Source organism: Lepidochelys kempii, chromosome 8 (assembly GCF_965140265.1).
Source record: "Lepidochelys kempii isolate rLepKem1 chromosome 8, rLepKem1.hap2, whole genome shotgun sequence".
Lineage (NCBI taxonomy): Eukaryota > Metazoa > Chordata > Testudines > Cheloniidae > Lepidochelys > Lepidochelys kempii.
Window position 1 is genome coordinate 94,120,665 of NC_133263.1, and position 27,782 is coordinate 94,148,446.

The window sequence follows — 27,782 nt, forward strand, 5'->3', positions numbered from 1 at the left end:
ATGAATATATCGCATACTATACTTCTCTTGTACCCAGTGAAACTGTTTCTGTTTTGTGCAGTACTGGGCTTCCTAACTGTGCATTGCTTTAGGTAAGTGAATGTTCTTGAATAAATATCCATGCAATGACATGATAGATAATGAAATGTAACACTGACCGTCTGCTTTTCCTTTTATGGTGAATAAGGAATGTCATCTGAAGCCATTTTGGAGTTTCTAGTGAAGTAAGAAAAGGCACTGTTTTTAAGCATATTATGAAGTGACTGGCTTGAAAAAAATAATCCAGTCTAATAAATCTTACATGCCAAAATGTTGTAGTCACGTTGTGATGAAGTGAAAATCTGTTTGCAGTGCAGTTATTTACTATGTGTACCTCACAAGGGCATTTTGAGGATTATTAGATTTAAGCTTGATTTAGGGGTCAAAAGAAAATAGGCTAATATTTTATAGCTCTTCTACTATCTGAATATAATTGGTACTTGCCAGGGGGTGGAGTATTAGATCATATAAGAGGTCTTTCCTTTTTTTACCTAGCTACTATGACCCTAAATTTCTCAACTGGTCTAATACCTTTTGGTCCTCATTTCATATAAACAAAACCCAGCACCTGGACTACATAGCTGGCTGATCATTTTCCCCTCTTTCTTTTTTACATGTAATATTGAATGCACAATATTAAGAATAATTTGCTATACAGGAGGGTCTACCTCACAGCTTAATTTTTTTTTGCATTTCTTGTGCTAGTGGAGGCTGGGGGCACTGATGGGGCAATTTGCTTCTTGATGGTGGGTTGTGTGGAGGAGGCATCTAACATCAGGCCCCCCAAACTCCTAAGGCCTTTAGGGAATAGCATTGGTAAGCTCTGCAGGAAACAGAAAAGCCAAGGAGAGACGATAGAATTACTGTGCTCCCTGGGAGTTCCTGGAACTCTTTTGTAGGTGAGAGAGGGCGCAGTTGTCAATCAACCCCAAATCAGGGCTTAGGCCTTCAAGACAAAATTGAGCTCTAAGTTTTAGAATAAAAAGTCCTTTGCAATGTTCTTGAAAAAAAATATGCACATTCTTTTAATCCATAGTTGAGAAAGTGCAATGTGCCCTTGGCTATAGATATTAATTTAAAACCAGTCTTCATACTTGGAAAAAAGATTTGTACAGTGTGGGTAAAATTCTGCTTCCAGATACACCAGTGTCAAGCCGGTGTAGTGAAGTCAGTGGAACTGCCTGGGATTCACAGCAGTATCGCTATGAGCAGACTTTGTCTCAGCACCTCTCCAAGAGAAGTGATTGGCATTTTTAACAAATCACCACCGGCAACTATAAATATTCTGCATTATTTATCTAAATCGTCATCTTGGTTGACTGACTTTTTGATTAACCACTGGTAAAATGAATTAATTTCATCTGTTTTGTCATTAAAGTCACTGGTGAGAATAAATGTACAGATGCCCTTGAGACTTTCAAATTACTGATAGAAAGACAGGGATTTTTAGTTTGCTATTAGTAGGTGTCATGGATCCACAAGCCATGCCAGGCCTCAGACCTTAACATAGACTCTTTAGGAGTATACTCTTCTTCGTGCTAGGCCCTGGATCTCCACTTTTGACTGGGTCGCAGACTTCAGCACTTTGTTTCTCACCATGACTCCTTCAACAGGTCTTAAAGAGCTTGGCTCCTGTTGGAGACTTACCCTCTTTGGAGCTGTGCAACCAGCAGATGTTTGCTGAGACTCAGGACAGATGTTTCCTAACAAGACACCTTTTATTAGACAACTGGAATGCAGTAATTTGTGTCCTCAGAGTAGAATGGAAAAGCAAAGCCTACATGCATGTGCAGGCTGGCAGCCCAAACTCTCTCTCGTGCCCAAACATCCAGGATTGACACATGCACCCCTCCAGCCCCACCAGCTAGCCCTGGACAGCAGGATTCTTACTGCAGTCTGCTCACACCTCAGTTCTTTGGTTCAAGCTCCAGTCACACCATTTCATGTTCTGCCCCCCTGGGCTGGCAGTCTTTACAAGTTAATGCCTGGTCGGTGGTCTTCTATTGTATCTTCAAGGTAACTCCATTCATATGATGACATACGCTTATCCACACTGACCTGCCTACTTGACTCCCACCCACTCACTCCATTTTCTGTTCTTCTGTCCCAGAAAACAGGTTTCAGAGTAACAGCCGTGTTAGTCTGTATTCGCAAAAAGAAAAGGAGTACTTGTGGCACCTTAGAGACTAACCAATTTATTAGAGCATAAGCTTTCGTGAGGTACAGCTCACTTCCTCAGATGCATATCGTGGAAACTGCAGCAGGCTTTATATATACACAGAGAATATGAAACAATACCTACTCCCACCCCACTGTCCTGCTGGTAATAGCTTATCTAAAGTGATCATCAGGTGGGCCATTTCCAGCACAAATCCAGGTTTTCTCACCCTCCACCCCCCCACACAAATTCACTCTCCTGCTGGTGATAGCCCATCCAAAGTGACAACTCTTTACACAATGTGTATGACAATCAAGTTGGGCTATTTCCTGCACAAATCCAGGTTTTCTCACATCCCCCCCCACCCCCATACACACACAAACTCACTCTCCTGCTGGTAATAGCTCATCCAAACTGACAAAATTAATAGTATCCAATTTGCAAATGAATTCCAATTCAGCAGTTTCTCGCTGGAGTCTGGATTTGAAGTTTTTTTGTTTTAAGATAGCGACCTTCATGTCTGTGATTGCGTGACCAGAGAGACTATTAATTTAGGCTTAAATAGAGACTTGGAGTGGCTAAGTCATTATGCAAGGGAGCCTGTTTCCTCTTGTTTTTTCCTACCCCTCCCCTCCCCCAGATGTTCTGGTTTAACTTGGATTTTAACTTGAAGAGTGGTCAGTCTGGATGAGCTATTACCAGCAGGAGAGTGAGTTTGTGTGTGTATGGGGGTGGGGGGGATGTGAGAAAACCTGGATTTGTGCAGGAAATAGCCCAACTTGATTGTCATGCACATTGTGTAAAGAGTTGTCACTTTGGATGGGCTATCACCAGCAGGAGAGTGAATTTGTGTGGGGGGTGGAGGGTGAGAAAACCTGGATTTGTGCTGGAAATGGCCCACCTGATGATCACTTTAGATAAGCTATTACCAGCAGGACAGTGGGGTGGGAGTAGGTATTGTTTCATATTCTCTGTGTATATATAAAGCCTGCTGCAGTTTCCACGATATGCATCTGAGGAAGTGAGCTGTAGCTCATGAAAGCTTATGCTCTAATAAATTGGTTAGTCTCTAAGGTGCCACAAGTACTCCTTTTCTTTTTGTCCCAGAAAAGAAACTAACCCATTCTCACACACTGGTTAACAATATAAAAGTGAGTGGGGAAACTGAGACACACATACTTTTGCGAAAAATAATACCAACATTTCTCACAAATGGAAAGTACAGTAAAAGCTGCTTGGAGGACCATCAGCAACAGGCACTCCCATTGCTTTAAGCGACCCATGCAGTTTCCAGTGGAATTTTGTCCGGCCTTTAGATAAACAAGTCTGCTACAAAATCAATTTTTGCTAATTCTTTAGGAGAGACCATGGTGTTTACAGTTACGATCCAGCTGCAGGATTTTTGTCAAGTCGTGATTGTATCATTAATTACCTTGTTTGAGACCATGGTGATGGGCATGATTTGAGAACCTGAATAGAACAGAGCAGTATGTTTGTGTGGTGATGTTTTACACTTAGATAATACCTTACCCTTTGACACTCAAATTAAAACATTATGGTCCTGATTCTGCTCTCAGTTATAACAGTGTAAATCAGGAGCTGCACAGTTGTATACCCAGTGTGAGATCGGTAGCCAACTCTGTATTTTGCATGAAAGATTTTAGTAGAGCACAACAAAGGGATTGTTTTAGTGTGGAGGGACAGAGAGAGAGAGACACACACACACACAGCCTCTGTTCCATTCTCCTAGCTTTGTAATCCTACACACTCAAGTTTGTATTCATTGTGAACATTTAGTGGTGAAAGGGAACCCCTCCTTCGGCTAAATGGAGTCAATGTGAGCCTAGCCAAAGGCAGATGGGCCCGATCAGTAAACAACCCTCCGCAGCCGATTGACTGTGTGCTTTCCAGCTGGTCATCGTGGAGCACCTGTGACCCCTGTCAAAAGAAAAGAGTGAGTATCAATGACCTTAATATGAATCATGAGAAATACGAGAAACTAAAAGGCAAGACAGTCTTTCATAATATTGTCTCTGCAAAGACTCAGTGATGGAGTCACTCTGGCCCATGGCCCCTCACATCTCCTGCAGGGAGAATCTGCACAGGCAATGTGCAAGACCTACGTACCTCGGGAGCATCACAAGAGACCTCCTAGGGCTTAAGTGCACGTCTAGGCCTTGTGCTAGGCTTCCCTGCACAGGGATGAAATTCATGTCAGAGTTCCCGGCAAGTAACTCTTCTTTTTATTGGGACGTGTGGGGCTTGCAACCCTTTGCTTTGGAATTCCGGTTCACCTTTGTCAGCTCAATCCTGCAATTCTTTATCTAAACATAGCTACCATTGACTTCCATGGAAATTTGCTGCGGTAAGGGAGTGTAGGAACAGGCCATTAATTTTTCCTGTCTTGTATAAGAAGTAGCAAGTGATCATAGTCCTTTGGCGGGAGCATTCACACATAGGGCCAGTGACCACAGGGCTCCTGCAAGTTGCTAAGCACTCTCAGCAACTCTGGATTTGAATGGGAATTGAGGGCACACAACACCTCACGGGGCTGGGAGACTCTTTTCATTACCTGCCATTGAGCATTTTCTATATATGGAACAGCTTCAAACTAAGATCCTGTTCCTAATGAAGTCAATGGCAAAAATCCCATTGTTTTAAACAGTGCACAGGATCACTTGTTAACAGGTTAAGATAACCATTCTTAGAGTGGCTATCCCACGTCAGTCTTGCTTCAGCCCTTTGCAGTCGGAGTAATGATGCTCCAGCTGTGTAAGGAGTGAAGACTCTCAGTTACGAGTTTGTCTAGGAAATGGAAAAGGTGCAGAAGGATAATCTATTGGATGGATCAGAGAATTACCTCACGGGGTGTGGTCAGGAAAATATTGATAATGGTGTGGAAGGTTTAGTAAATACACAGATAGACAGAGAATAACAAGAGGTGTCATTACCAACTCTAATTGAAAGAAGGGAAATGCCATTGAACCCTTCCTTATTCTTTCCCACTCTGAGCAATTAGTCCTATTTAAACAAAATCTATCTTAATGACAAACTAAAAACTATATTTTTTATTCCAACACTACTAAGTGTGGAAAATCTTGTTTAATAAAATGAAAACTACCCCAAATTAATTTTTAAATTAGGTCCATTGCAAGAAAATCAAAATTCTGCCATATTTACTATTTTTCTTGGTGTTACTCCTATAGCAAATATGTCTCAATACAAGAAGTTTGTATTTTAATTTAGGAACCATAAAATTCATCCATTCTACACAGGTGAGTAAATGTTTTCTATGTCATTACAGTACAGATTTGCTCATGTGGAACGGCCTTCTCAGTTCAATGGAGACCTGTGTGACTACTCTGACAAAGAAACAGAAGATTGTGTTACAAACCGTCCTTGCAGAAATAAAGTTAGATGCGAAGGCTTTGTATGTGCGATTACAGGTAAGTTCTTGAATTGGGGGACACTCCTGCTCCTGTTGAAATTAATGACAGAACTCACAAGAGCTTTTTGCTTTTTTATGGGGTTTGCCCGAGTAAAGGTATGCCAGGATGAGGCCCAAAGTGTATCAGCACTTACATCACATTTGCAAATGACTGTGATTTTAACTGTAATGTAGGCCAAGTTCCAGTCTGCCAATCTCGAGCATCTCTTTAAAATCCAGTTGTTTTGGAAAGTCGGAAATTAAAAAATAGTCTTGATAATAAAAGCTGCCATAAAAGTGGTTCAAAAAGTCAGATAGCAGCTGCAAAATATGTGCCCATGATTTTTACACATGCCTGAGATCATAAGGGAAAAGCTTTATATGGATTTGTTGTTGTAGTCGTGACAGTTCTGCCTACCCCATATAAATTACTGTTCTGTAGCATTCATTAGTTCTCTTTTCACAATCACATTGGTGGAACTGGTGGAGCCCTCTAAAGAGATTAAGGGAAATATAACGAGAGCTGGGTGAATAATTGAGTTTTCAGTTCGGCTGACTGGAAATAACAATTATTTGTTTTTTCTTGGCAAAATGAAAAACTGATTTTTTTTTTTAATTTGGTCAAACCAAACATTTAGCCTTTCTGTGCCTCAGTTCCCCTTCCGTAAAATGAGAATAAAAGCACTTCCCTAGCTCACAAGAGTGTTGTGAGAATAAATACATCAAACATTGTGAAGTGTTTAAAGGCCTACTTATGAAAAGCATCATATAAGAGTGAGGTATTATTTTTATATAATTCATTAACATCTCAGTTGTAAGGATCTTATTATGGATGGAAAACACAGCATGAGAAAACAAAATTGTTCTGTCTCTGCCTTGATTCATAGAATTCTTTTGAGGTCTCTGTAGAGCAATTATAATAATAAAAGAAATGATAGACACGCAGCCTTCATGTCTGTTATTTCTCTTATTAAGAACGTGTTGCCAGTATGCTCCTCTCTCATTTTAATTAATCCTGTCATTTAAAATGTCCCAAATTTGTTCATTGGAATTTCAAGTTATTTGTTCTTGTAATCGATCATATACGTAAGAAAATAATTATAATTATTTATTATTGGGGCTGGTGGAAAAATTTCCAAGGACATTTTTTTTTTCAGAAGAAAATTGGATTTTTGACTAAACAAAAATTTTTGCGGAAAATTTCTGCCCTAATCAAAAGCGTTTGATTTTTCCACTGGAAAAACAAACTAACTTAACTTTTTTTTCAGCTTGTATCCATTTTACACTTTTTAGCAGTTTTCAGACTTTTTTTAATGAAAAGTAGAAATTTCTAGGGCGGATAACGAAATATTTTCCAACCAGCTCTCATCAACATGTTGTATTCTATTAGTTTATAAGCTTTATGGGGTGACGACTGTGGCTTTGTAGTTTTTAATAATAAAAATGGTAAAGGACTTCTTAATTAAGCAATTTCAATGTTGCCTCTTAGGAAGATGCATTACACGGAGGTTGCTTTGCAATGGAGATGATGACTGTGGGGATCAGTCAGATGAAAAAAACTGTAAAAAGGTGTATAGAAAATGCAACCAGAAGATGGAGCAATATTGGGCAATAGAGAATCTGGCAAGAGGGTAAGTAGGCATCCTTTGCATAAACCAAACATAGCAAATTTAATTAAATGACTTCTTGAGAATGGAGACATATAGTAACCTGAAATGGTTAAAGTTCCCTGCACTTCCCTTTCAGATAAGGAAAATATGTTGATGTAGTCTCAGATTGCTAAATATTAAATTGTAAATGTTGTAACAATTGACGGGTCTTGGGTCCTGATCCAAAGCCCACTGGAAAAATTCATATTGACCCGAAAAGGTTTTCATTGGAACCTTAGTAAATAACAGTCACTGAGACCAAAAAACATCAGTGTGTGCAATGAACACACTAAATGAATTGTCTGGTTGTAATGCTCCACATGGCATAGGTAGTTAGCCTGCCAGTAGTCATGAGAAGGGAGCTGCTTTGTAGGGTAGTGTGTTCACTTATTCTCTTCTGGAAATGTGCCAATTGTGCCAAAGCTGGGTGCGTAGGTAGTGAACGACAAACCTTCTAAAACATCTACAGATCATTGTTATTTGAACCATTGGACACCTGAGAAATCATGGATTTTGTTGTTGTGTGGGTTGAAGTCAAAGGAGTTACTCCAGATTTACATGGGTGTAATCGAGATCAGAATATGGCCTGATAACTACTCTATGTGTATGAAAAATTTCGCCTGGCCTCCAGGAGGCTGGGATGACACCTATTTAAATATCTGGCTCTGAAATAAAACACTGGGTGGGGATGTTGATATTTGAAAAGAAAATTAAATCATGATTAAATTATAGAATGGCCTGAATCAAAATCCTGTGTCCAAAGTGGGACACTTTCTCGGGGCACCTAGACCTATGGGTGACCTTGTTACCCCTCTGCTTTAGCAAAAGAGAGACTTGCTGGTGCTAAACTAGGTGAGAGCTCCCTGTCACCAGAGTCTGTTAGCCACCCCAGACAAACTTCTCAGGATTCTGCCAGGCCACACTTTGCCTTGCACGTAACACTTGGTGCACCCAAGTTCCCGAGTCCCTGGAAGAACATTCCTCTGGGGTATCCAGCCCATCATTTGACACTCACAGAGATTACGAAATTTGCTATCTGCAGAGAGACAGTGTACGCACCAGCTTGTTTGATTAAACCGAGTAGTCACACTTAATTTAATATTACAGCACTGAATTCTACTTCTGGTAAAACAAAGAGAAGTTTTTAGTAACAGCTGAGTAAGGGTAGTGGAAACAGAACTGGTTACAAATAAAACAAAAATATAAAGCACTGGGAAGAGATTAAACATACTGTGACAGGGTCGGGCCAGATGGCTATAGGAGAGTAATAGAAGGCAGATATATTAGCCCCAGGTTAAGTAGGTCCCTTTTCCCTGGGTAAGGTAACAGGGAAGGTTCCAGAACAATCAGGAACCTTCTCGAGACAATTAAGACGGGCTGATTAGAACACCTGCAGCCAATCAAGAAGCTGCTAGAATCAAGTAAGGCAGGCTAATCAGGGCACCTGGGTTTTAAAAAGGAGCTCACTTCAGTTTGTGGTGTGCATGTGAGGAGCTGGGAGCAAGAGGCACTAGGAGCTGAGAGTGAGAACACGGACTGTTGGAGGACTGAGGTGTACAAGCATTATCAGACACCAGGAGGAAGGTCCTGTGGTGAGGATAAAGAAGGTGTTGGGAGGAGGCCATGGGGAAGTAGCCCAGGGAGTTGTAGCTGTCACACAGCTGTTCCAGGAGGCACTCTGGACAGCTGCATTCGACAGGGCCCTGCGCTGGAACCCGGAGTAGAGGGCGGGCCCGGGTTCCCCCCAAATCCTCCCAACTCCTGGTCAGACACAGGAGGAGTCGACCTGGACTGTGAATTCAGAAAAACAATCAAGCTGAGGGCTGCCGTGAAGCTCCAAGGTGAGCAAATCCGCCAATAAGCGCAAGACCCACCAATGTAGAGCAGGAACTTTGTCACAATACCTTTAGCCAGCTACAGTCTTTTGGCTAAAGCATTTTTCTCACCCTCAGTCCTTTTGCATACATTGCTGATTTTCAGTCAAATCGGGATCCACATTTTTCATTTTTCACTCCTCTCTGCCAGGAGTGTCCCTCAGTTCCTTTCCTCTTCCTTAGGCTCCAGAAAACCTTTGGAATGTATCCCTATGATGTGTACCCCCAGACAAAGTTGTTCTCCCCTGCTTTTTGCTCTTCAGTGTGCTGATGCCATATTGTCTTTCTCATTCTCCTGGCAACTTGCTTTTCCTGTTGTCTTTCAAATGAAGCTTGCTTTGTGTTGATTTGCACAATGCTAGCTAGACATTGGAGACAGGCAGGTAAATAAACATTGCTTTGTCTGGGAAAAACTTGTTTATCTACCCTACCTGTTTACATGGTTCAAACCTATTTTTAGTACATACATACACCTTCTTGACTAATGACCATATGTACGTCTCGCAATGCTTATGATGACCAGTATGATATAAGCTTTCATTTGACACTCTAAACAACATTCTTTAGAGATAAATACTATGACAGCAATTTGCTAGGTATAGTGAGTTTGTCAGGCCTGATAGGAGTTGCTGTTATGTGATAGTGAACTCTTTGTCAGTGGGCACTGAAGGGCTCTTAGGGTCACACAAACATCCTGGAGCATTGGACTGCTTAAAATCTGAATCTGGATTCAGATCTATATGTTGCAGTGGACCTCTACATTTGAAATGGATGGAAACAAAACTCCCAGGGTGAAATCCTGGCCCCATTTAAGCCAATGGATGTTTCGCCATCATCTTCAGAGGGCGCAAAATTTCACCCAAGAACTAAACAATCCTGAATTTTGGGGTGGTTGAATATGATCCAACTCTTATAGGATGATAACTGCCTTTAAGATCCTACTGTGGGAAAATAGTCCCCTAATCTCACTTCACATGCACCCCCCTAAAAATATTGCTTCATATTGTAAAAATCACATTAAAGGGAAAATGCTCATTTCTGTGCAACTCTCTGAAGATGTTACTGCTGTGTGTGTCATCACTGATGCTTCATACTGCTTCATACCGTAGTACAAATTAAAAAATAATTTGAACTCTTACAGAAACATGCCTCTCATCTCTTTGAAGCCACAATTGCTCAGTCATATAATTTTAGTGTACCTTCCCACTTTTCACTTTGTTCTAAGATTGAAGCTAATTTTAACAATTTCGGAGACCTTTTTATGCAACTTTTTGACTCCAAACTAAGGAAAGTGAGGACTAACAAAGACCTGGAGCACAACATAACAGTTATAGGTTCTGGGGATTTCCCAGTTTCATCGGTATTTTTTCTTTTGTGATTTTTCCTCTAGTGATGCTCACTGCTATTTAAACATGATCTCATTCAGATTAGCGCCATATCCTGAGACTGTGCACCACTGTCTAGATGAGATTCCACTGGGATTCACCCTTTGGTGATGGTGGTGAATAAGAGAGAACTCTTGGTCCCATCACCAAAAAAAAGCCATTCTCCCTACGTAAAAAGATTGTCAGACTGCATGTTTACTGTTTACAGATGGATTTAGGATCTAATCCAGTGCCTAGTGTATATTTTGCCCACCTCTGCCCCTTCTGCCATTCCTGAAAGAGCTACTCCAAATCCTTACTTTCCAGCACAATTTCAATTCCATGTACGTTTATTGGCTGGGTAAAGTATACAAATGTTGCTCGCACTGATGGTATGATGCCATAATGTCAGTCCCAGCTGACTGAATGTAATTCTTCTGTGGTTAATATTATCTTCAGCAATGTTTCAAAACATGACTCCCTCTTTCATTTGCTTGTTGGATGGGAAGGTTCTCCTAGACCACTTAGAGTGGATGATAGAAGATGGAAAGTTCTGATGACAGAATCCCTAGGCAACAAAATAGGCAGGCACAAAAGGAAATAGGGAAAAAACCTTGCCTTTCTTAGCCAAATTGTATATTTTGCTGCTACTTAAATTATAAACGTTATTTTTCACTGTTATGCCTCCTACACAGGTTAAATATCCTCACGAACAATCTGGAAGGTTTGGTTCTTGATCACAGGTACTATGCTGGGGGGTGTACTCCACATTATATTATGGATACCAGGTTTAGAAAACCATACAATGTAGAAAGCTACTCCCCAGAGGTAAGAATCAGATATTTTTTCTGCAAGCAAACTTTAATTAAATTTCCAATAGTTTTCAGTGCAGCGTGTCGACACATAACATTTTAATGAATTTCAAGAATTGGGGTCAAGTGGTTTAGGACTAAATTTTGACCTACTTTGAAAATATTAGGGAACATAATAAGTTATTGTTATATTCTAATAATCATGTATATGTTCTCTAAATGTCACAAATATGAAAAAGTAAAGTTTCTGTAATGAAGCCATCCAAAATTCTCAGCTAGGTTCTGTTGTTTCCTTGATTTGCTTGCAAGAAAGTGAACTAGATTTCAGAGATTCTCTATAATGATGCAGTACACAATGGGTGCCTGAAATAGTAATGCTCATAATATGAGGAAATCGATTATTAAATATAAAACTGTAGGGGAAGGAGAAAGGAATGATTCCAGTGTTCATCATGAAAGTGAAATATTTGTGTTCATGGTAACATGCAATGTGGGGCACTTTTACCATTGTTCGCTGTTGCACACAGCACAGACTTTATTTTGACTGAGTTGCATGTTCAGGGGAAGGATGATCTCATGGTCCAGGCAGAGGACTGGAAATCAGGGGATCTGGGCCCTAATTCTGGCTCTGCCAAAGATTTCTGATGTGAATTTTGGCAAATTCAGGTAGGGTTTGATCTTCTGCGCATTGAAGTCAATGGCAAAACTCCCAATGACTTTAACGGTGGGGGATCAGGGCCTTACTTTCTCTTTGCCTCAAAAACCTGATTCATAAAAGTGGTGTGAAAATACTGACATCCAAGGGGCAGTGTGAGGAAAGCACCGTGAGGTCCTCTGATAGAAAGGAAATGTGATGGGATGTGCCAACTCCACACTGGGCCTGAAGGGGTTAATGAGAATCTGAGGGCGCAATCAGCCTTGCCCTGCTACACCTGTCGTAAGTGTCAAAGCTGGAGGGAGGAGCTAAAAGGGTCGAACCAGGCTCAGTTAGGGGTAAACCAGGAAGGAGTGCAGACCTCTGGGTCTCTCTCAGTGAGAAGCCTGGCTGGAGTCAGGGAGCTGAGTTGGTGAGCTCACGCCAGGGTTCAGTATGCTGCTTGACGGATCTGCAGGGAGCATGAAGACTCCTGCTGAGTCAGTTGAGAAAACTCTCCTGCAGCAGAACCAGATGCTAAGAAGCTGTGCAGTGGGCCCGTTGACGAGGCCTGGGAAGAGTGGTACTGATACACTGGGAGCCAGGAAAGAGGTTGCAGCAAAGGCTGCAGACTGGGCAAGGCAGGAGGTGGTCCAGGGAGGCAGCCAGGGGTCTGTGTAGCGAGGCCTTGACTTCCTACTCAAGTCTGGACTCCAGGGGAGTGGGAGGGCATTGGGTTTCCCTACCAGCCCACCAGGGAAGGTGGAACGGAAACCCCCCTGCAAGGTGTAAGGACTGGTGAAGCCCCCCTGATATCAGGCGTAAGGACTGGTGAGTCCAGACTCAGACTGAAAGTTCAACAGGATGTTGGACTGCTGGCTTACCCCAGAAGGAGTGAGACTCTGTGTGACCTGGCCGAGTTGCAAGGAGAAGCTGATCACCACAGGGCACTAAAGGAGGAGAGCTTCCTATGCTACACCCAGCCACCAGGGGCGTGCCGGCAGTGAGTCATAGAATCATAGAATATCAGGGTTGGAAGGGACCTCAGGAGATCATCTAGTCCAACCTCCTGCTCAAAGCAGGACCAATCCCCAACTAAATCATCCCAGCCAGGGCTTTGTCAAGCCTGACCTTAAAAACCTCAAAGGAAGGAGATTCCACCACCTCCCTAAGTAACCCATTCCAGTGTTTCACCACCCTCCTAGTGAAAAAGGTTTTCCTAATATCCACCCTAAACCTCCCCCACTGCAACTTGAGACCATTAGTCCTCGTTCTATCATCTGCTACCACTGAGAACAGTCTAGATCCATCCTCTTTGGAACCCTCTTTCAGGTAGTTGAAAACAGCTATCAAATCCCCCCTCATTCTTCTCTTCTGCAGGCTAAACAATCCCAGTTCCCTCAGCCTTCCCTCATAAGTCATGTGTTCCAGTCCCCTAATTATTTTTGTTGCCCTCCGCTGGACATTTTCCAATTTTTCCACATCCTTCTTGCAGTGATGAGCTGCCAAAATCTTAACAACCGGTTCCCTATAAAAAGTTCTGATTTAAGGGATGTGCCCCAGTATGTATTTTTTGTACCAATAGGGTTACCATACATCCGTATTTTCCCGGGAGTAATTTTTAAAATTTAAAAATTCCTCCCGGACGGCGATTTAAGAACCAAAAAATTTGACCTGTCCAGGAAAATATGGGTGTGTGTTAACCCTGTCTAAAGTTCTTTTTTAAAAAGATGGGCCTGAACTAGAAACGAGCTCCGTTTCACATGTGTGGGGCCCTGCCACTCCCTGGGGGTGTGCTAGGGTGACCAGATGTCCCGATTTTATAGGGACAGTCCCGATTTTGGGTCTTTTTCTTATATAGGCTCCTATTATCCCCCACCCCCTGTCCTGATTTTTCACACTTGCTGTCCGGTCACCCTAGGGTGTGCACATGTGTGGATGCCAGCTGCTCCCTGCCCCCCTCATTGAAGCAGGTGTGCAGGGTTACTGCCCTGGGAACTGCAGGACACCAGTGGACGTGGGGCCAGCTGCAAACAGGGGCGTGGGGCAGGGCTAGCTGGAGGCAGGGGGTGCAGGGCTGCCTGCGGGCAGGGCAGGGGGTGCGGGGTTGACTGGAGGCAAGGGGGTGCGGAGCTGGCTGCAGGCAGGGCAAGGGGTGCGGAGCTGGCTGGAGACAGGAGGGTGCGGGGTTGGCTGGAGGCAAGGGGGTGTGGGGTGGCTGGAGACAGGGCAGGGGCTGACTGGAGGTAGGGGCTGGCTGCAGGCAGGGCAGGGGGTGCAGGGCAGGGGGTGCGGCAGGGGCTGGTGTGGGCAGAGCAGAGGGTGCGGGGGTGGCTGAAGACAGGAGCTGGCTGTGAGCAGGGCAGGGGGTGCATGTGGCAGGGGTTGGCTGGATACTGGGCAGGGGGTGCGGCAGGGGCTGGCTGCAGGCAGGGGGTGCAGGGCTGGCTGGAAATAGGGCAGGGGTGCGTGCAGCAGGGGTTGGCTGCGGGAAGGGCAGGGGTGTGTGCAGCAGGGGCTGGCTGCGGGCAGGGCAGGGGGTGCGGGGGTGGCTGAAGACGGGCTGGCTGCAGGGAGGGGGTGCGGCAGGGGCTGGTGCGGGGGTGGCTGGAGGCAGGGGCTGGCTGCAGGCAGGGGGTGCGGCAGGGGCTGGCTGCAGGCAGGGCAGAGGGTGCGGGGGTGGCTGGAGACAGGGGCTGGCTGCAGGGAGGGGGTGCGGCAGGGCTGGTGCGCGTAGGGCAGGGGGTGTGCCAGGGCTGGCTGCGGGCAGGGGGTGCGGCAGGGGCTGCTGCAGGGGTGGCTGGAGGCAGGGGCTGGCTGCAGGCAGGGGGTGCGGCAGGGGCTGGTGCGGGTAGGGCAGGGGGTGTGCCGGGGCTGGCTGCGGGCAGGGGGTGCGGCAGGGGCTGCTGCGGGCAGGGGGTGCGGGGGTGGCTGGAGGCAGGGTGGTGGGTGCTCACGGGGAGAGCAGCAGGACGCAGCCCAGGCCCAGCAGAGCAGCCGGGGACCCACCAGGCAGCATCGGGAGCCCTGGGGCCAGGGGAGGGGCAACAGCAACAGGGCTTGTGCTCAGGGCCAGGCAGCAGCCCACATGGATCCCACAGCGCAGCGACCCTGGTGGCCGGAGGAGGAATTACATCACTTCCCAGCCGGAGCCCATCAAAGCGTCAGCGCCCCCTGCAGGGAAGCGGGTTAACAACTGGTTCTAAAACTGCCTCAAAATTTAATAACTGGTTCGCGCTAACTGGTGCGAACCGGCTCCTGCTCACCACTGCCTTCTTGTAGTGTGGGGCCCAGAACTGGACACAGTACTCCAGATGAGGCCTCACCAATGTTGAATAGAGGGGAACAATCACGTCCCTCGATCTGTTGGCAATGCCCCTACTTATACATCCCAAAATGCCATTGGCCTTCTTGGCAACAAGGGCACACGGTTGACTCATATCCAGCTTCTCGTCCACTGTAACCCCTAGGTCCTTTTCTGCCTAGCCATTCGGTCCCTAGTCTGTAGCGGTGCATGGGATTCTTCCGTCCTAAGTGCAGGACTCTGCACTTGTCCTTGTTGAACCTCATCAGATTTCTTTTGGCCCAATCCTCTAATTTGTCTAGGGCCCTCTGTATCCTATCCCTGCCCTCCAGCGTATCTACCTCTCCTCCCAGTTTAGTGTCATCTGCAAACTTGCTGAGGGTGCAATCTGTAGCGGTGCATGGGATTCTTCCGTCCTAAGTGCAGGACTCTGCACTTGTCCTTGTTGAACCTCATCAGATTTCTTTTGGCCCAATCCTCTAATTTGTCTAGGGCCCTCTGTATCCTATCCCTACCCTCCAGCGTATCTACCTCTCCTCCCAGTTTAGTGTCATCTGCAAACTTGCTGAGGGTGCAATCCACACCATATGCTTATAGGAGTCATATGGTTATAGGAGGCTACAGAAGTGCAAATAAGTATTATTGTTTTAAAATATCCAGAACGTACTGTATGAAAGGGCAGGCACCCAAGTAATTTTCAAACTTGTCATTTACCTTTAATGGGCATCAAAGATACAGAGCCTGATTAAAAGCCCATTGAAGTTAATGCTGTGTGTTGTCTAGTGTGATTTGATACGTGATGCCTATTAAGCAAGCTTTGTTCCTTTCACAATTTTAAACTTGTTTAAACTTTCATGGACTTTAAGACGTAGGCAATTGCAATACGGAGGAGACAGTAGCTCTCATCTGCATTTTATTAACCTGTACTGCAAATCAAGGGGTATTGTCGTAATAATAATAATTAGCAATTATACCAGGCTTTTCATCTTCAAAGTGCAAGCACTAATTCAAAAGTATGTTTGTTGCAAGACTATCAAGACATCTTCCCTCTGCTTCAGGTATGAAATCAGTATGCAAGAAATAAAGTGTGTTGGTTTTGCTTTTTGTTTAGACCAAAGGCAAATATGAATTTACATTGACTGAATACGAATCTTATTCAAGTTTTGAAGAAAATATCCTCAGGGCAAAAGCTTCGCAGACTAGCTTTGGCTTTGGAATAAAGATACCAGGAGTGTTTGAACTTGGTTACAGTTATAGTGACAACAGGTTCAAGAAGTTCATTCAAAGGATGAAAAAGTTTTCTGCAACTGTAAGTGACTTTCCACTTAAAACTGTTCTCAGTTTAGTAGTTAACACCTGAGGTGTGAAGTTTAAATGTACATGTGTGTATATGTGTATAAAAAAATATAGGACTAGATCCTCAGCTTTTGAAGTTTAGCTCCAAGGAAATCAGTAGAACTACACTTTGTTCGAAGTGGTGCTCACCAAGGGCCCGAGAAGCTCCTGCAATAGACACCATTAGAGAGAGAAGGAGAACCTGGGGTAACTCACACATTCATTGATTTTTGAGGACAGAAAGGACCACTATGATCACCTAGTGTGACGTCTTCCATAACACAGCCCACAGAATTCCACCCAGTGAGTCCTGCTTTGAGCCTGATAAGGGGCCTAGATTTGATTATCCAGGTTGCAAGCCTTTTTAAATTGAAAGATCCTCAGCTCCTGAAAGTGTTTCCCTTGATGGCCCAAACAAACCTGAGTCTGAATGCATTTAGGGCACAGTGGAAAGCCCATTTTATTATCCAGGCTTTTGTCCCAAAAGGGGTATGGAGGGGAAGGATATACGTTGGGTTGGACAATAGTTTGTTTGAGGGAATGTCTTTGTTTCCATTGTGTAAAATTGCTCCCTCACTTTACGTGTTGGGAATGGCATATTTTACAAATTAAGATCTATGTAGAGTATACAGATTTGTGTGAGCTGTTTAATGCAGACCAGTAACATCCATTTATACAATGCACGGACAGTATATATAACACTCACTGAGGTAACATACTTTGCATGGAGAACCATGTCCCTCATTTCACTTGGATGCTGTTGTGTGTCTACATTTCATGTAGTCCAGCAAATTTATTCATGCCCGTTCTGAGCTGGATGTTGCCCGTTATAAACTGAAGCCTCGGACTCTGATGCTCCATTATGAGTTCCTGCAGAGACTCCATCAGCTGCCTTTAGAGTACAGCTATGGTGAATACAGAGAACTTTACAGAGATTATGGGACGCATTACATTACTGAAGCTACTCTTGGCGGCATCTACGAATATACTTTAGTTGTGAACAGCGAAGAACTCCAAAAGGCAGGTATGTGTATCCAGTACTATACAGCATTTAATGAAAGAGAGTTCTTAAAGCTTTGGGGTCAGATCTACTACTTCTGCTGCCACACGCATTCCTATCTAGGAAACCAGTTACCGCCTCCACAGCATTGGTCCTACCTGAACCTCCAGACGCTGCTCTGTGGGGATTAGGCTCTGTGGCTAGAGAGGGGGTAAGCCTGGGGTGAGATGAGGCTATTGGAGGCAGGGGCACTGATGTCTGTAGCATTATCCCTAAGAGATTCTGAACAAGATAATGCTTTCCCCTTCTGTATGTAAACCAAAGACCTAATTTTCAAATGGTGCTGAACACCCTTCGCTTTCATCAACCTCAGCTGGAGCTGCTGGTGCTTATCGCTTCAGCATACCAGGCCCTGCAGTTGATCTTTCCAAAGCTGACTAGAATGAGAATCCCATGGCTAAATCCCTAGTTGGCTTTGAAAATCAAAACCTACATTCTTCTATTCAGCGCTTTACAAATGGTAGTTGTGAAACTCCTCCAGCCTCCATAACTTTACCAGCATGCAGGAATCTAGGAGACAGTCAGTCATTTGCTGGGTGACTTTTCTGCCGGATGCTGCTCTAGTTGTTTGACTCGTGCTCCTTTACAAGGGTTTGTGTGGAACACAGAGAGTTGTGGGATGATAATCAAGAGCAGCATTATTTTGTTTACCCATTGGCATTGGAGGTTCAGGGACAGCCTTCAGTGCCTATTTGCAAATGTACTCTTTGTGTTACACAGCAGGATCCACTATCTGTTTGCTCTTCTGTTGAGTAGTACGTTAGTAGGTAATGCTATATTTAGACTTGAGCCAGAGGGACAGAACTTACATCTGTATTTCAGGCATTCAGAATTTCAGTGGTATTCAAGATCTGAGGTTTTGTTTTGGGCCCATCTCTAGCTATATATTTTTTCTAGAAGCTCACATCTAAACACCAATATATTATTATTACTGTTTATTACTGGGATTACAATAGTGTCTAGAAGCCCCAGTTGATCACGAGATTAGGCACTATACATACACATTGCAAGAGACAGTCCTTGAATCAAAGATCTTACAGTCAAAATAAACAATATAAGCGTGAATGGAGGGTCCATCAGATGGATTTGCCAAGGTGCCAGTTAGATGTTAAAGCTGAAATCTAACTTTATTTGCCAATTTGATAAGTTCTATAGCCAATGTTGGAATGTAATTTAATTAGGATAATCCCTTTTTATTGAGTCCAGTGAGCACTAATTTAGTGCTAGTAGTATTCCCTGGCAGTGAGTGACTGTCACATGTGATTGCTGGCAGAGAGGCTGTCATTGATGAAGTGAAGGTAGTGCATCATCCTTGCTTGTTAAGGCCCAAGTTCAGCTAGGTATTGAAGCACATGTCTAACTTCAGTGGGACTGCTAATTTGTTAAAGTAAGTCATGTGGTTAAGTACACTGCTGAATTGGGACCTTAACTGCTAACTCATTTAGGGCCGAATCCTGCAAACATTTGCTACTGAATGCATGGTTTACAGCCCTAAGGAATCTCATTTAAGTCACCCAGCATGGTAAGCACTATGCTCGATGGCAAGTGTTTGCAGGATTGGGCCCTTAGTCGTTAATTTGCAAACCTGTAACTTGCAACAGGGCTTGGGTCAAAAGGGGTAACCATATCTTTATGATGCTCATTATTTGTAATGTGCCACTTCCTCTGTGCCAGGAATTCCATGACATTTGATGTAGCCCCGCAAGCAAAAACATATAAACTCTTGAGAGGAAATTTTTTCTTTACTAAAGGTCTGATCCCGAGAGCACTCAACTCCATCAAAGTCACTGGGAGCTGAGGACACCAGATCCATTTTTAGAGCAGGATTCGGCCCTAAAAATTCCCTGGGGGGGAGGGGGAAGGCAAAAAAATTCAGCAAAAAGTGCTTAAAATGGAGTGTTGTTTTTATAAATATGTGTTGTTTTACTGTGTTTTTTAGGTTACTCTTTAAGTGACATCCAGTCCTGTGCACAGCATGGCTTTAAAGTTGGTGGAAATGTCTATGGAGTTTATATAAGTTTGGGAATGTCAGCTGCTGGCTGTAAGGCTGTTTTAAATGAAATTGGAGGTAAACATCAAATAATCTTGTGCTTTGTATGTTCTTTTTTATGTGAGAGCAATATATGCTCAATTTCAGACGTAAAATGGATCTGCATGCAGGAAATGGGCTTTGTTTTATGGAGTTTGATTTCACACCATTGACTTTAACAGAAGCAGGATCAAGTCCTTTACTCAGGAAAGAGGTGCTGTACCCTGCACTAGTTGCAGTTTCTGGTGCTTTTCAGTGATAGCCCCCGTAAGGGGAGGCTGGTTTATTATTCTTTCCCCTGTGGCTAAATGATCCCCTCCTTCCTTTAAAATCTGTGAATGCATCTATTGTTGGTTTGGTTTTTTTCATTTACAGTAATGTCAAAAGAAAAACTATGGGCCAAATCTTGAAGTCCTCCCTCAGACACCACTCCCTTTTAAGACAGAGGGAGTGCCAGATATTTGGCTCTATATAAATAATTGTGACCAAGGTCACTTTCCCGTTTTGTTTCTAAATGGGATATGTAACTGGCAGAGTCCGCTTTGCTCCTAGCTTTTTATTTTATTTGTGATCCACAAAGAAATAGCAAAGCTGAGCTGGTCGCTTTACCCCTGTTTGCAGACAGCATCAGGCAAAAGCAAGTTGTGGAAGATTTCATAGTCCTTGTTCGTGGAGGAGGGAGTGAGCATATCACGACACTTGCCTACAAAGATCTGCCAACTGCTCAGCTAATGCAGGAGTGGGGAGATGCAGTACAGTACAATCCTGAAATCATAGAGCTAAAGGTACTGAAAATAATACACCATAGAGCCTCAGTTAATCGAGTGCCATGGGGGACTTGGAATTCATTCAGATAAGTGAGGTTTTGAATAATCAGGGAGATTTTCAGAGTAACTAATTGACCTGTTTTAGGTAACAAGGCATGTCAGATAATTGAAGTTTGAAGAATCTAGGCAGTGCTGTATTAGAAATATACCTGATGGCATTTAATATTAGAGTGTAATAAAATGACCTTCCTTTTTTTCTGAATTACCCTTGCCTTCCATATTTACCATGCACTGTATAGTAGCAATTCTGTTTGGTTCAGAAAACCAAGGAGTGCATCAAAGAGTCTGGCTGTTTGTCCAGACTATCTAAAGCTCATAAATCTGTAAAACTAAGATAGAATCTCATGAGAATAGATTTTTACTAGGCTTTCCTACTTCCAGTCTTGGCCAGGTCTCGAATGTATAGAGGAGCATGAATGTGAAAAATAACAAGAGGAAAAAATGTCAGTAGAGCCTCATAATTTTGAATGTCACAATTAGTTCATTTAACGTTTGGTTGACTATTGTGAAGGCAGAAGAATATTCTTCTTGGGTATGGCCCTGCACTAGGGCTGTTTTTTGTTGGACTGCTCTTCAGTGGAAAATTGGATTTTGGTTAAATAAATGTTTTGGGGAAAAGTGTCTGTTTTTCACAAAAAAAATATATTTTGTCAAAAAAAACCTAACACTCAAATCCCAAAATGTATTCTAAAAAGTGGAAAAATGTTGATTTGGAATACACACACACATACATACACACGCACCCCGCCTCTCAGTGCCTCATAAGATCTGTAGCTTAGGTGCCTCATATTCCTCTATAGGCCTGGTTCCCCTGCACAGGCTACATCTCCCAGGATGCACTGTAGCTAGGGACTCCCCAGGATGCGCTGATGTCTCAGCGAGAGGGGAGACCGTGGTGCATCATGGGAGATGTAGCCCAGCCAAAGAGCCTGGGCCAGGGAGGAGAATGAGGGCATAAGGCAGCTGAACTATGACTCCCATGAGGCACTGTGGCAGAAATCCTATATCGGTTTTTTTGTTTGTTTTTTAACTGAAACTTGTCAATTAGAAAAATGGAAATGTCTAAATTTTCTGTGGAACCTTTTGATGAAAATGTGTTCTTTTCTCTTTCACAGACAATTTTCTTTAAAAAAGCCATTTTTCAGCCTGCTCTAGTCTGAACCCAAAAGCCTTGATTCAAACCCACTGGAGCTTTGGGGTGTTCATTTGAAATCTGGATCCAGATAAAAGTCCTTAGATTGAGCCCATAGCTAGTGTTTATTTTCTCTCTAGTGGAAATATGTTTAATACTTTGGCAATCTACGCATTCAAGGACTAATCCAAAGCCCCCTGAGCCAACAGAAAGACTGTTGACTTCAACGGGCTTTAGAGCAGCCCTTTCTACATTTGACTGTATTGGTCAAATAGGTGTTTATTTTTCCAGGGCTTCATAGTTCACTCTGGCTTGGCACTGATTATTATGTTGGTTTTCCCCTTTTTTTAATAAAAATTTCACATAATGTCCATGTTTTCAGCTTGCCCTCAACCCACGCAAATCTTCTGCTTTGACAATATAATCCATTTCTTTGTTAACTAGAACTCATCTCAGGTTTAAAGGAAGATATAAAATCAACTGTTTCAGGTAATCTACTCATGATTTCATAATTGCATTGAGTCCCAGAGATTTCAGTGTCTGTACTTGTCCAAGTATCCCATTTAAAGAAAATTCTGAACACAAACTAAGGCTAGGTTTTTTTCCTAACTCTTTAGATTCTAACCTGATATCAGTGACCAGATCAGCTAGTAGAAACCACAGATTGGTATAATTTGGATTTGGCCTGCTGATATCCTGGAGGAGTATGAAGATCAAAAGCACCAGTAGTGTGCGGCTAAACATGAGTCCTAAAAATGCTTCCACAGGGAAAAAATAAAGCAAAGCAGTTCATAAATCATCTACTAAAAGCACTTGGCAGGTCATTCTCAAGGCATTTCCTTATTTATATGATATGAATTCAAAAAGTAAAAGGTGGATCAAAGATCATTGTTGAGAAATGGAGAGACAGGGGCAGTAACAAGAAAGTACCTTTTTTCCTTAAAATGCATTTGTCCTCTGAATGACGTGACCTTGTACAAATGGTATTGTGGGACTTCATGTTTGCTGTGTCCTGATGGCACGCATAGCAAATTTGCTCAGCTTACAATAATGACTTTGGGCTGAATCATCAGGTGATACAAACTGAGGAACTGATCCTTTGATTGTAACTACCAAACATGCAAACTTAGCTTAGGAATCCTCCGATTTTATTCTTACTGGCTACTGTGTTATCATCTGCCAAGAAGAATCTGTGGGGCAAATTCTATTCTCCGTTACACCTGGTTCTACTCTGTATCAAATTCTACCCTTGGCAACCCCATGATGTTCAGTCTGTGCCCTCACTTACACGTGTGCACGCCCATTATAGTCGTGGGGGTGCAGAAGTGTAACTGGTGGCAGAATTTGTCCCTGCAGCAGGAACTTAACATAATTATTCTGCTGAAGATGCACAAAATAGAGGCAAGTCCAGCTCTTTCTCCCAAAGCTGTAGCTGCTCTGCACAGCTGATAGGACTAATACGTTCCCATTTTAGAAAGCTTTTATTGGTATCTCCACGGAACACAAATCTCATTAATACAGGGCCTACGTTTTGTTCACAAACTGAGGTCCCACCATAGCTTGCAGTGCAGGGCTGACCTTATGAAAACATCTTGACCTTTGGAATGAATACAACACTTGTTTCTTCCCCTCTTTTCTCCCTCCTGCTTAGGCAGAACCCCTGTCTGAACTGGTGACTGCAACGGACTTTGCAAATGCAAATACACTAAGGGAAAATATGAAGCGTGCCCTTGTGGAGTTTCAGCTGGAGACCAGTTCCTGTCATTGTGCTCCATGTCATGGCAATGGAATTGCCTTTTTGAAAGGTAGAATCTCACGTCTAATACATCTCTAGTATAAACGAACAGGGGAGCTGTAGGTAGGAGGCTTAACTGGCTGGTAATCTGTGTTCATTCCGTTCTCCTGTTCATCCTGGTTAACATTATAAAGAAAATATATTTTAAAAAAGAGCAATTTCATTCATAAATCTCCATTGTTTATTAGCCGCAGCAGCAAATTAACACCATTTTAGCAAGTGTCTTTATCAGTTACATTTAAGAAACAGTTCCCACCTCAATTATTCATCAGAAGAAAAGTTCATGTCTTTAAGTCTCTTTCTTTGCTTTCAAGATCATTACCATCATCCTAATGTCTCGGCATTAATTAATGTTGTGTTGTGAAGATGAAAAACACCATATAAGTGCTCAGTACTGGTATCATCATCAGAATTGTTCAGTATTGTATCCTTTCCTTCCCTCCATTTTTAATGGAAGCTGCCCTCATTTTGAAGCTGACAATGATTTAAAAATGCTGGGGGAAAGTAATTAAATTGAATAAAAAACACATTTTCTAAATGGAGATTTTTGGTGTGTGGGTTTTGCTAATAAAAGAAGATATTTTTCAAGTACCTAATTCAAATTTGAATCTGCAAAAGTCTTGATGAGAATCTGGTTATCATCTAAATGTGTCTAATGCAGAAATTATTGATTCAGGTACCAACCAGTTTGATTATAGCTCTTAACTGATTCCTCGGGTGATTACAGTTGTTTAAATAACTTATTAGGCCTTGAGTCCTCTTATCATTCCATTTAGGATAATTTGCCATGAAAGATGTTTTCAAATGACTATTGTCATTAACACCCAGACAATGAATTCTGGGATCAGGGCCCCATTCTACTAGGCGATGCACTTGCATGTACAGAAAAGATGGTCTCTGCCCCAGAGAGGCAGCTTCTTCACCTACCCATATATGGAAACTGGAGTCGATAGAGAAATGTTCAGTACAATAATATACTGTAGTGAAGTACAGTAATCCAGCTTTCACTGTTATCCTTCTAGAAACGCGCTGTGAATGTATCTGTCCTATAGGATATCATGGTACTGCCTGTGAGATCACAGAAAGAAAAGGTAAGAGGGATTAGAAAGATGATTAAATAAATGTGGATCCCAAGTTAAAGAGAAAAACAACCCTAAAAGGAGAGTTGAAATGGAATGGCCAGTCATATGATTATGTGTGTAAGTTATTTTGGTCTTTTTATGCAATCATTAAGAACTATATGGCCTAGTGGCTAAAGCACAGGGCTGGGAATCGGAACTGTTAGGGCCTGGAGCATTTAAGTCAAGGTGAGTTTTGCCGCTGATTTTGGGGACCCCCACACTCTCCCCATCCCATCCCTTCCCACCTTATCTGGGGAGGCCCAGGGGAGGATGCTCCGGAACGCTGGGCAGCACGGCTGCAGCGCCCTCCGGCGGGCCAGACTGGGAGGCGCAGCTGCAGCCTGCCAGCCCCGGAGCTGCAGCTGCTTCGGAGGCTTGGGGGAGAGCAGCGTGGCAAGAAGCAGAGAGACTCTGGCCTCACCTCTTCCCTTCTGGCTCTGCTGGCTGTGCTGCCTCTCCTTGCCCCCTCTGTAGGGGGGAGGGGCTGCGTCCCACCTCTCCCGCTCTCTATACCCGTTCATAAGGCGACCCCCTTCTCTGATGCTTCCCTTTTTTACTACAAAAATTCGGCTTATGAATGAGTATATACGGTATATCAAAGTATGGAAAGATTAAAAGATAGATAGATTTTAATCTTTCCTTATAAATCCATCCCTTTGGTCCTTTCCTCAGAAGTCCTTCCAGTGTGGCGGTATGTTTCTGTTGCTGTGGTGTCCAGAACTCAGTGCAATTTTATACACGATTTCACACCAAAGCCTTATCATTATTTCTGTGCTTTGAGGAGGAGCTGATTTTGAATATGCAGCACAAACCAGCACTTATATCCCATTATAAACTCATGACTACTTTGCAGTCCATTATGGGCCTTTGGTCTCCTCCAGCATCTCTGCTTCCCAAGTTTGTCCCTTCCACTGAGTAAATGTGTCAGATTATTCTTCCTCAGCTATACTACAGCACATTTTAATTTTTCCCAGTCAAATCTCATTTTGTTATTTTCCACCCCTGGTGCTAATGTCCCTAGGTTCCTTTGTATAATTTTTCTCTCCAGACTAGTGTTCATAACTCCTCCCAATTTAATATCATCTGCAAATGTAATTGCTATTTATTTCCTTCAGATCATTAATTGTAATGTTAAATAAGACTAGTTTTTACATCAATCCCTGCAGAGCTACAGTAGATCCCCGTAATTTGGTACATTGCCATTTATCATTGCCCTTCATTTACAGTCATTTCTTCAGTTTTCAGTCTAAATGACTGTTTCCTATCCAAGCCAGAGTGAAATACATTTTCAGCTAAAATTTCCCAGGGCACAGGGACAACTTCATAGCTAATTCTAAGTGAGTCCTATCAGTCTTTAATTGCTATCACTTACACATTGTTCAGGTCTGCTTACTGTGTATGCCTTAGCAGTAAAATCTCCATTAGATACTTATCAACATGTAACTTCACCTGCATTGAGTTTGGCTTACTGAATCTAAAGAGTTTAATATGTGTCACTTGCATGTCCAGGATTAAGAAGAGGTGACCATATTTCCCAAAGAGAAAATGTGACACCACCAGCTGCTCCCCACCCCCACCCACCACGCGAGGCTGTTGCCCGGTCGCTGGAACCCGGCGGTGGTCCCCTCAGGAGGCTGTTGCCCGGTCGCTGGAACCCCGCGGGGGTCTCCTCAGGAGGCTGTTCCCGGTCGCTGGAACCCCGCGGGGGTCCCCTCAGGAGGCTGTTGCCCGGTCGCTGGAACCCCGCGGGGGCCCCCTCAGGAGGCGGTTGCCCGGTCCCTGGAACCCCGCGGGGGCCCCCTCAGGAGGCGGTTGCCCGGTCCCTGGAACCCCGCGGGGGCCCCCTCAGGAGGCGGTTGCCCGGTCGCTGGAACCCCGCGGGGGTCCCCTCAGGAGGCTGTTGCCCGGTCGCTGGAACCCCGCGGGGGTCCCCTCAGGAGGCTGTTGCCCGGTCCCTGGAACCCCGCGGGGGTCCCCTCAGGAGGCTGTTGCCCGGTCCCTGGAACCCCGCGGGGGCCCCCTCAGGAGGCTGTTGCCCGGTCCCTGGAACCCCGCGGGGGCCCCCTCAGGAGGCTGTTGCCCGGTCCCTGGAACCCCGCGGGGGCCCCCTCAGGAGGCGGTTGCCCGGTCGCTGGAACCCCGCGGGGGCCCCCTCAGGAGGCTGTTGCCCAGTTGCTGGAACCCTGCTGACTCCTCCCCCCATGCTGGAATGCTCTCTCCCTCCCTCCCTCCCCCCACCCCCCGCAACTCTGTGTCCTCCCCTGCAAGGGGCTGGCATCTCTGCTCTCCCGCCTCCACGTTCCTCTGCACCACACCCTACCTTTTTTGACAAAAGTGGGCATTTGTCCTATTTGCTCTTGTCAACTGATCAAGTCAGCAAGAGCAAACGGGACAAATGCCTCCTTTTGGAAAAAAAAAAAAAAAAAAGTCGGGACAGTTGGGCCTGGGTTTAAAGAAGGGACTGTCCCGGCCAAAATGGGATGTTTTGAAGAGAGGGGGTCTGGCAGAAAAAGTAAGATAAAGTAGGCCACCTGCTACTTAAACATAAACCTGCTAACAGCTTCCTCTGACTCCTCAGAATGTAAAGTGATCCTAGTTTTTGTCCTTCAGCTCCCTCAGACTCCCTTAGTCTCAAACAGAAGAGGTAAAATCACCTTGTGTCTTTTCATTTTCCCAGTTGAATGAAATGCAAAGTTTGAACAAGCACCATCAACAATTGATAGAGAATTAGCATCTTTAAATAATTGTCCAGTTTTAATAGTCCAAGATATTCTTAGCAATGTGGACGAGGGGTATTGTGTTTGCATGTAGGTATGATTTGTGTGAGCTGGGAGCACCCTGTTTGAAAAGAAACCTCTGTTGTGACACCCTTTTCTTTCTTCACGGTTTCTCCAGATGTTACTATAGATGGAAACTGGGGTTGCTGGTCCAGCTGGTCTGCATGCTCTGGAGGACAACGGATGACAAGAAGACAGTGCAATAACCCTGCCCCACAAAATGGTGGCAAGCCATGCACTGGGCCAGATGTTGAAACTATTAGGTGTTAAGGAAAATTACTAAAAATATATAAACTAAAATGACTACCGCCTTGAAAAGTTAGTGGGAAGATAATTATAATTGACTTGATCAAGCCTCTTTATTCCTCTTTAAGGGCCTGATCCAATGCACACTGAAGTCAACAGAAAGATCTAACAGGCATTGGAACAGGATTCGTATTTTTAA

The 27,782-nt window shown here is 43.8% G+C and overlaps 1 protein-coding gene across 1 annotated transcript; it reads left to right on the plus strand.

The window, feature by feature from the left end:
- Window positions 1-27,782, plus strand: C8B (complement C8 beta chain). The gene is made up of 12 exons (XM_073358256.1): window positions 1-92; window positions 3,995-4,151; window positions 5,502-5,643; window positions 7,114-7,255; window positions 11,207-11,339; window positions 16,373-16,570; window positions 17,380-17,620; window positions 19,596-19,724; window positions 20,307-20,470; window positions 23,296-23,449; window positions 24,462-24,530; window positions 27,456-27,782. The coding sequence occupies exons 1-12, from the start codon at window positions 1-3 to the stop codon at window positions 27,605-27,607; spliced, it is 1,773 nt and encodes a 590-aa protein (XP_073214357.1). The 3' UTR covers window positions 27,608-27,782.